The sequence below is a fragment of the Callionymus lyra genome, chromosome 12 (genome assembly GCF_982586985.1).
Source record: "Callionymus lyra chromosome 12, fCalLyr1.hap1.1, whole genome shotgun sequence".
Lineage (NCBI taxonomy): Eukaryota > Metazoa > Chordata > Actinopteri > Syngnathiformes > Callionymidae > Callionymus > Callionymus lyra.
Window position 1 is genome coordinate 12,089,709 of NC_141829.1, and position 9,955 is coordinate 12,099,663.

Below are 9,955 nucleotides of genomic sequence, written 5' to 3' on the forward strand. Positions count from 1 at the left end.
TGAGTGCATGTTGTAAAAAATGTTTTAGTTGTTATGAAGGTTTTGGCAAGTTTTGCCACTATTTTCAAAACCTTATAAACTCTATACATTTTTTTCATACTATCGTTGTTAAGGATCCCGTAAATCCAGTTATAAAAACGACAATAAATGTACAATGGAAAACTAAAAACAATATTGAAAAAATAGATATCCTAAATAAAGAGGCACCTATTTAAATTAAAAAAACGTATTTGTATCAAAACAAATTGTTACGGCTTTCATTTGTTAAAAAAAGTAAACAAAAGAATAAATGTAATGTTTTTTTGATTGTATAATATTAGTTTGTCAATAAAGTTTAAAAAAAAAAACTCCCTTCGCGAACGGAAATAAGGATTGATAGTCTTCCGGTTTCAGACAGAAGCAGCATCGGCAAAATGGCGAACGTCGCCAAAACACACGAAGGTAACAAAAAGCTTATTAACACTCTGTTCATAATTTATTCGGCTGTATTTAGTGTTATACTTTGCAGGTTTATGTTACTCATTGTTTGCTGTGTTCAAAATGAATTTTGAAGTTTTTTTTCTTCTCTAAAATGCGTCGAGGCCTACATACGACACAACACGCACACATTAGATAATGGCGCTGGATGCTAACGGATTAGCGGTGTTTTAGCTGCGTCCACCACGCTGTTTGTATCTAGTTAACACTCTTTATAGTGCTTTACTCAATACCCATGTGCATTTTAATAACAACTTGCAAACTATTTCACCTCGTATCTCAGTGTTTGCCGTCGATTTCGGTCACAATGGGTTCACGGGGCAAATTTCGCGGCACAACCGTTAAACACAACAGATACTTCTTTTTTTTGTTGTTGAAAGAACTAGACGTGTTTAAAATGCCCCTTGCGTATAAATGAGCTGAAATCTTTTTTTTTTTTCCAGGTATTGTAAATGCTTATCAGGCTAACATGCATTTGCATTATACGCACTAATTCCTCCCGAACAACGCTTTAAACTATTTTAAACAAAAGTATGCGTTCAACGTTTGTGTAAAAGTAGTGACATGGATATACTGTGTACACTATAACAAAACTGTCAAATGTATTAGACTTCTTATATCTCAACCTATTTTAAATATAAATACTTGCTCTAAATGAACACATTTGGTCAATAAACTGTAGATTATTAGATCCAATTCATAATCAGAAAATATTATCTGCCCTTAGTCATTAAACTGACTTTACTAAAATGTTAACAAACTCTTGTGTTTAATGTTGTCTAGATATAGAGGCCCAGATCCTGGAGATCCAGGGGATGAAGGCCAACCTCCTGGAGGAAGGAGATCAAGGAGTTGGCCTGGACTCCACTGGCTTTTTTGACCAGGAAATCTATGGGGGCAGCGACAGTCGCTTCACTGGATACGTGACATCCATTGCTGCAAATGAACAGGAAGAGGTAACTATATTGCACGCCATTAAAATGGGATTGACATGCTTGCAATTTCCTGTAATGGCCTTTTATTACTAGTTGTTAACTTGTTTTTCTTCATCCTCAGGATGAGGAAGAGGATGCAGCCCAAAGTTTGTTGGGTCAAAAGAAACCAGGGTACCATGCACCAGTGGCATTAATAAATGCTATTCCACAGTCGGATGAAGCGGTAAGCATCGTCTAGTCATTTTTGATCATTGCACATATGTATTTTTTCTTGCTCAAAAATTAGTTATTTAGCTGATAGATATTTATTTTCAAATACAACTTGTTTAAGGAAATTGCCACTTTTCTTTTATTCAGGACATTAAACTTGTATACCTTTTTTCTTTCTTGCAGTATGACCCCTTTGCAGAGCATCGTACACAAAAGATTACAGATCGTGAAGATGAATATAAACTCAGACGCATGCAGATGATCATCTCACCTGAGCGCCTTGACCCCTTTGCAGATGGTAAATTTAGCAGATTTCTAATACGATTGTTTTTTTTCCCCATCGTGTTTCCCCACTATTATTGCTTATTTTGAGCCATGTGATTATCAATGTTTTGTTCAACCCTTCGACCACAATGGCAGTAGCTTGCTCCCCAGACGTGAAACCTTTCCTGTGGGAAATCCTTTGTGGTGCAAGGTTGTATTGTTGTAAAAAGAACGGCGTGCTTCTTTTACTCTTATATTCTGGTATTTTACAAACTGGTTTTAAAAAATGTTTGCCCTGAAAAATATATTTTTTGGAACGCTCTGAAGCGATGCCCAAAGTAGGATTACCATATGTTGATGGGAGAGGTGATTAGGTGTCTTTGTTATTAAATGTAATTCACCTAACAAACGTGGGTTGCGAAGGGGTTGTTTTTGTGTCGAAGGGTTAACAAGCCCCTGAGATTGATATACTTGGCTACAATTTAAAGTCGATATATGAAGAAAAGGGCCCCTGACTCAGTTTGTTTAATCAGGTCTAGCGTGCATGACACGATGTCAAGTTCAAGCGCAGGAACAAAGTCTATCAGTATTGACCCGAAACAAAATGCCTTTCTCCAAATTTACTATTGTCTTTGGACTACGTGTGAGTGATGGGTACAGACCTGTTATTAAAGTGGCCTTTTCCCAACTTGCATTTATGTATTGCTAGTTAATTTTAAATTAAATTTGCCCTAAATATTTAACTTTCTGAGACGCAAAGGCTTGTGAAAAAGCCTGCATGTAGAGAGAGCTCTATGTACCAAGGTTTTGTGTAAATATATTTTTATTTTACACTCTCTGTAAAATAGAAATATGTTATCAAGAAATTTGTGTACCAAAATACAACAGGCCCATACTAACTGTCCTTAATTTCTCTCCTACAGCAGTACTGCTTTGCCAGTCCTGTACTGCACTCTGTTAAGCGTGCAGCAACTCATCCTGTGTAGGTTATGGGGAACTCAGAAGTGAGCAGTCAGGAAACAATTGCTATTTGTTAGTAGAAAAGGGTATGGGATCCTCTGCAGCAAACGATAAAAGCCAAAATCCTGCAGCTCATTGTGTGTTGAGAGTTCGTGTATTGGTCATTTTTTGCCAATTGCACTGAGTTGTTTAGTTTAGAGAAACTTTTTTATTCAGACAAGATCAGAAGCTGGCACGTGGGTCCTAAATGACTACACAACAGATACTTTTTTGGGACATTGTAATTGTCGGATCCAAATTTGAATCTTTTCTAATCTTTTGGTCTACTTTTTCTTTTCCCAAATATGAAACATTTTTGGGGAGGGTTCCATAAGTAATGGTACACAGGTGGTATATTGTTGTGTGTGTGAGTTCAAACCCTTTTCCAAAGTGTTACTAATGGTAAAGAGAAATTTTCTAGGCTTCTATTCTGCCGGTTGAAGACTGCAGAAGGACCCTTGGCACTGAAAGTGTACGTATTCTGAAGAGCGCAGCCCAGGACCCCTGCATCAGTGATGGCAATATGTGTATCCGCATAAAGAAAACACGAAAACCTCAGCTCTTCCATGTATCTGCTTGTTTTTCCTTAAATGCTGTCTATTTAAGTGATGTATGTAATTTACTGTGATATTGCTTAATTCAGTTGTATAGGAAAGAACTTTACGTATTGTTTGTAAACAAATCTCAGTGTTAGCACACTGTGTCATTGTAAAGATTATTTCTCAGGAGTGTACGCTCATGAATTTCCTTTGTTTTTGTTGGTGCTCTTCCGCACAGGGGGCAAAACGCCGGATCCAAAGATGCAGGTCAGGTCTTACGTCGACGTCATGATGGAACAGAACTTGTCCAAAGAAGAGGTGAGGCCCGCCAAATGAAATTATCAGTTGAAATATTCTTGGCAAAATCATCCAACAGTTACATTTTTGTGCTTTCCGTATGCTCTTTTTAACTCGACATGTAATTGGTCTGTTTTAGAGGGAGATTCGTCTGCAGATGATAGAGAAGGCCAAAGCAGGGGAGCTGAAAGTTGTCAACGGATCTGCTGCTAGCCAAGCCGCTGCAAAACGTAAACGACGCTGGGACCAGACGGCTGACCAAACGCCATCAAATGCCACGCCAAAAAAAGTGTCCAGCTGGGACCAGGCTGACAACCCGACTGAGGTAACTTATGTGATATTTGCCCCCTGACACTTTCCCCTTCCCAAAATGTATCCAATCTAAACCAAGCCTTTTATGTTTTCAGCAAACTCCAGGTCACACTCCCGCACACACGCCTTCAAACAGCAGATGGGATGAAACCCCGGGCAGATCCAAAGGCGGCGAAACCCCCGGGGCTACACCAAGCATCCAGATGTGGGACCCAACGCCCAGCCACACACCAGCTGGTGCCGCCACCCCAGGCAGGGACACACCAGGTCATGCAACACCAGGCCATGGCGGAGCCCCAGGAAGTGTCAGAAAAAATCGTTGGGATGAAACTCCAAAAACGGAAAGAGGGACCCCTGGTCATGGAAGTGGCTGGGCTGATACTCCACGTACTGACAGAGGGGATGAGTCGGTGAGTGAGACTCCAACCCCAGGAGCCAGCAAAAGAAGATCTCGTTGGGATCAGACCCCTGCTAGTGAAATGGGCTCTTCAACGCCGCTGCTCACCCCTGGCAAAACCCCCATCGGAACCCCAGCAATGAACATGTCAACCCCTGCTACAGGTAAAATGAATTTGAATTGGGTTTACCAAAAATTAGTGTAATGCTTTGATTTGGCTTTTCATCTCATAACCACTATTTATTTTTCTATTTTTTAGGTCATTTGGTCAACATGACTCCAGAACAGTTGCAGGCGTGGAGGTGGGAAAGGGAAATCGATGAGAGGAATCGTCCACTGACAGATGACGAGCTTGACGCCATGTTTCCCGAAGGATACAAGGTTGATATTTTACTTTCTACACAAACTCGACTGGGTGTTGCTGCTTGTGTTGACATATATTTTTTTGTTGTTGTAGGTGCTAGCTCCACCAGCAGGCTACATCCCAATTCGTACACCAGCCCGCAAGCTTTCAGCAACCCCAACTCCTATTGGAGGCATGACTGGATTCCACATGCAAGTGGAGGACCGCACCACAAAACAAATGAATGACCAGCCTTCGGGAAATCTCCCCTTCCTAAAACCCGACGACATCCAATATTTCGACAAGCTTCTGGTGAGAATAAGTGGAATATACAAAACAAAAATGCTTGTTACAATTTCTAGACTTTCTGAATTGATGGGTTTTTTTCCTCTCCACAGGTGGAGGTTGATGAATCCACTCTGAGCCCAGAGGAGCAGAAGGAAAGAAAGATCATGAAGCTGCTGCTCAAAATTAAAAATGGAACGCCACCCATGAGAAAGGTTGGTCCTGTTTGTTTTTTTTTGACTTTCAAATCACTTTGACTAATTTTAACTATAATTATTGATAGTTTTCAATGCAAGATCCACACCCAACACTAAGCCCCCTTCATGGCTACAGTGTGAATATTTACTTGCCAAAGCATATCCTTTCTAAGGATCTGCAACTTTCAGTGGAGGTCAAAGTGTTGACGATCTAACTTCACTGGGGGGAGCTGACAGCCAATTATAAATAAAAAATCATCTTTGTTGAAGTAAAGCACTTTTGTTAATCCTTGTTTCATTCCGTTTTCTCAGGCGGCCTTGCGACAGATCACTGATAAAGCCCGCGAGTTTGGAGCAGGACCCCTATTCAACCAGATCCTGCCACTGCTTATGTCTCCCACCTTGGAGGATCAAGAGCGCCACTTGCTGGTCAAAGTCATTGACCGCATTCTCTACAAGCTTGATGACCTGGTCAGGCCTTATGTGCACAAGGTACGGTGAAGGAAGTCTGCTGGTAATGTTTTGTTGCATCTTTTAACACATTTTCTTTACATCCAGATCTTGGTGGTCATAGAGCCTCTTCTGATTGATGAAGATTACTACGCCAGAGTGGAAGGCAGAGAGATTATATCCAACTTGGCAAAGGTATGGTTGGTTCCTTTGCATTTTCTGCAAACTATTCTCGCCTGTTCGACCAGTTCAGTGGTCAGATCAGGGCTAGTTGTTTGCTAGATTGAATACCAACACGAGAGCTAGCGGACGTGAGATCCCATTCATGTCTGTTCTCACCCTGCAACCGTTGGTTACACTTTTACATTCAACAAATTCATTTGAATTGTTTTCTGAATTTATTTTCTGCGTCCCCTCTTCCATAGGCTGCTGGTTTGGCTACTATGATCTCCACAATGCGACCCGATATCGACAACATGGATGAGTATGTCAGAAACACAACAGCGAGAGCCTTTGCTGTGGTGGCCTCTGCCCTCGGTATCCCCTCGCTCCTGCCCTTCCTCAAAGCTGTATGTAAAAGCAAGAAGTCCTGGCAGGCCCGGCACACAGGCATCAAGATTGTGCAGCAGATCGCGATCCTCATGGGTTGTGCGATTTTACCCCATCTCCGCAGCTTGGTGGAGATCATTGAGCATGGTCAGTCCATCGTCGACAAGGTCAAACGATGACTAGATGAGTCCCCAACATGACTTGTAATGTTTATTTTCACAGGTCTGGTTGATGAGCAGCAGAAAGTGAGGACCATCAGTGCTCTGGCTATTGCCGCTCTTGCAGAAGCTGCCACCCCTTATGGTATCGAATCTTTTGACTCCGTCCTAAAGCCCCTCTGGAAGGGTATCAGGCAGCATAGAGGAAAGGTAGGAATCCCATGTTGGCCTTCAAAGTGTTTTAGAGATCATCTCCATTAAGTTCTTTGTCGACAAAAAAAACTTTTTTTTTCTTTCAGGGCTTGGCTGCCTTCCTCAAAGCTATTGGCTACCTGATCCCTTTGATGGATGCTGAGTATGCCAACTACTACACCAGGGAAGTGATGTTGATCCTGATCAGAGAGTTCCAGTCTCCCGATGAAGAAATGAAGAAGATTGTACTCAAGGTAAAGATTTCATACTACTTTTTACTGTTAAAAAAAGGTTTCTAGCCCTTATCGTGACGTTTGTTTTCCGTTTTCTTCCAGGTGGTGAAGCAGTGCTGCGGTACAGATGGTGTGGAAGCAAACTACATCAAGACAGAGATCCTGCCCCCCTTCTTTAAGCACTTTTGGCAACACAGGATGGCCTTGGACCGGCGTAACTACCGTCAGGTGAGCTAAAGTTTCCAAAATGTGTAATTTGATGAAGATTGTAAGAAATGACAATCTTAATCTCAAGATGGATTCAAACGTTTGATCTTTTCAACAGTTGGTGGACACCACAGTGGAACTGGCCAACAAGGTTGGAGCAGCGGAAATCATCTCTCGCATCGTAGACGACCTGAAAGACGAAGCTGAGCAGTACAGAAAGATGGTCATGGAGACTATCGAGAAGATCATGGGCAACCTGGGAGCCGCCGACATTGACCACAAACTGGAGGAGCAGCTGATCGACGGCATCCTTTATGCCTTCCAGGAGCAGACCACTGAGGTGAGACTCCAACTATGAAGAGTCGAGTGGAATTGAAATGACCTTTTTTCCTTTTCTAATCTCAGGATTCTGTGATGCTGAACGGTTTCGGCACGGTTGTGAACGCCCTCGGGAAGCGCGTTAAACCGTATCTGCCTCAGATTTGCGGTACTGTGCTTTGGCGTATGAACAACAAGTCTGCTAAAGTTCGTCAGCAGGCTGCAGATTTGATCTCCCGCACAGCTGTGGTGATGAAGACCTGCCAGGAGGTACGTAAACCTGACCATACATTATGTAAGAAAGGTTTTGGAGTAATTGGACGGCTTGATAACCATGATCCTTGTTTGGTCGATGCAGGAGAAGCTGATGGGTCACTTGGGTGTCGTGCTGTACGAGTACCTGGGAGAAGAATACCCTGAGGTTCTTGGTAGCATCTTGGGGGCACTGAAGGCAATCGTTAATGTCATTGGTGGGTAGCCTCTTATTTTCTTTCCTCAATTTATTGTTTTTTTTTTTGGGGTTTTTTTTTTTGCGGAAGTTTATGCAAATCTAAAAATATTCCTGCAGGTATGCTCAAGATGACGCCTCCAATTAAAGACCTGCTCCCTCGGTTGACCCCCATCTTGAAGAACAGACACGAGAAAGTGCAGGAGAACTGTATTGACCTGGTGGGCAGAATTGCTGACAGGTGAGTCATCAAATGATCTGTGGTCGCTAAGTATACGTATTTGGCATCAACCCATTTTGTGTGTTATTTCAGGGGTGCTGAGTACGTGTCGGCCAGAGAGTGGATGAGGATTTGTTTTGAACTGCTGGAGTTGCTCAAAGCTCACAAAAAGGCCATCCGTCGAGCCACCGTCAACACTTTTGGTTATATTGCCAAGGCTATCGGGTGAGAAGACTGTTGGAGATAAACAAAAACAACAAAAAACATGTTTTTTTGCGTTTCTAACTTCTCATTGACCTCCTCCAGACCTCACGATGTCTTGGCCACTCTGCTGAACAACCTGAAGGTCCAGGAGCGTCAGAACAGGGTGTGCACAACCGTAGCTATAGCCATCGTGGCCGAGACCTGTTCGCCGTTCACAGTCCTCCCCGCCCTCATGAACGAGTACCGAGTGCCCGAGCTCAACGTGCAGAACGGCGTGCTCAAGTCCTTGTCTTTTCTGTTTGAATACATCGGTGAGATGGGCAAGGACTACATCTACGCCGTCACGCCTCTGCTGGAGGACGCGCTCATGGACAGGTGAGCGGTGACGTAGATTCTGATGCACGGGCAGGTAATTAACGCGTGTGTGATTCCTTCTGCAGAGACCTGGTCCACCGACAGACCGCGAGTGCAGTGGTCCAGCATATGTCACTGGGCGTCTACGGCTTCGGATGCGAAGACTCGCTTAACCACCTTCTGAACTACGTCTGGCCTAACGTGTTTGAGACGTCCCCGCACGTCATCCAGGCAGTCATGGGGGCCCTGGAGGGGCTGAGGGTCGCCATCGGTCCGTGCAGAATGCTTCAGTACTGCTTACAGGCAAGTCCTTCATGGTGCTTCCATTAATGCAGACGGGAACCAACTGCTTCTCTGAGGAATCGTACCGTTCATTGGGTAATAATCAAAGAATTTTCTTTTATCTTGTAGGGATTGTTCCATCCAGCCAGGAAGGTCCGAGACGTCTACTGGAAGATCTACAACTCCATCTACATCGGCTCGCAGGACGCCCTCATCGCTCATTACCCACAAGTCTACAACGACGAGAAGAACATGTACGTCCGCTACGAGCTGGATTATGTCCTGTAAATAATATGCTGAGTTTTCCTTCTCCATCTAGAGCAGTTTTTATCCAGCAGTTTAATTTTTTTGTATTTTCATTTGAGGTAAATTCTTCCTCCTTATTGAGAAACTTGACAAATAGTTGAAGTGACAGATATTGTGCATTCTGTATGTAATTTTTTCTTTTTTACGTTATTGTCCAAGAGTTGGAGAACAGATGGAGATAAACAGGAAATTGTGGAGATGTTTTAAAATTTCTAACTGTATTGTGATCTCAAACACTTCATTTCCCACTGTTTCACTTCTGGTTAGACTTTTATTTAATCAAATAAAATGTTTGTGTATAAACTTGTCTCTGCTTTTGTTGTGCTGCTAAACTACAACATCGTTGGTCACTAAATATTTTTACCACGCCGTCTACTGCCATAATATTTATACTAAGCTCGTGGGATTTTGGGGTTTACTATCGTGTGCAAGCGTTTCACAAATCCAACGGGTCAATGAAAAGCTTTATCACTGCTTGAGTTGGGATTTTGCATCATGAGTAGCCGCGCCAGTGGCCTCATTCCAGGGACATAAACGCGTCGCCTGCATCATGTGGGTGACTTGTCAGCCCGCAGGCAGCTGCATACTGTGAAAATACTTTTGATTTATAATGTTGTGCAGTTATCGGTCAGGCTCCACTTGTACAGCGCGTTACAAATATTTGATCAAAAGTACTCCTGAAATTGTAAAAATTGAATTTCTGGCTTCATATTTAAAGTTGAGTTTATCTTAATGTATTTTTAATTTTCTACTTTTCTTTTTTTTCCCCCAATCCATCC

General features: G+C 42.7%; 1 protein-coding gene across 3 annotated transcripts; it reads left to right on the forward strand.

Moving 5' to 3' along the window:
• Positions 1-367: 367 nt before the first annotated feature.
• sf3b1 (splicing factor 3b, subunit 1) lies at positions 368-9,479 on the forward strand. 3 transcript variants are annotated; one of them, XM_087804883.1, is made up of 24 exons: positions 368-441; positions 1,261-1,433; positions 1,534-1,635; positions 1,806-1,920; positions 3,663-3,742; positions 3,861-4,046; positions 4,129-4,594; positions 4,690-4,811; positions 4,888-5,085; positions 5,172-5,273; positions 5,568-5,747; positions 5,814-5,900; positions 6,131-6,401; positions 6,477-6,622; positions 6,712-6,858; positions 6,940-7,065; positions 7,163-7,384; positions 7,450-7,632; positions 7,721-7,832; positions 7,931-8,051; positions 8,124-8,255; positions 8,337-8,609; positions 8,675-8,891; positions 9,000-9,479. In XM_087804883.1, the coding sequence occupies exons 1-24, from the start codon at positions 414-416 to the stop codon at positions 9,156-9,158; spliced, it is 3,948 nt and encodes a 1,315-aa protein (XP_087661009.1). In that variant the 5' UTR covers positions 368-413; the 3' UTR covers positions 9,159-9,479. The 3 variants fall into 3 exon arrangements, with proteins under 3 accessions (XP_087661009.1, XP_087661011.1, XP_087661010.1); XM_087804885.1 differs by lacking the exons at positions 368-441; positions 1,261-1,433; positions 1,534-1,635; positions 1,806-1,920 and adding exons at positions 1,937-2,868; positions 3,307-3,357; XM_087804884.1 differs by lacking the exons at positions 368-441; positions 1,261-1,433; positions 1,534-1,635; positions 1,806-1,920 and adding an exon at positions 1,937-3,357.
• Positions 9,480-9,955: the final 476 nt, after the last annotated feature.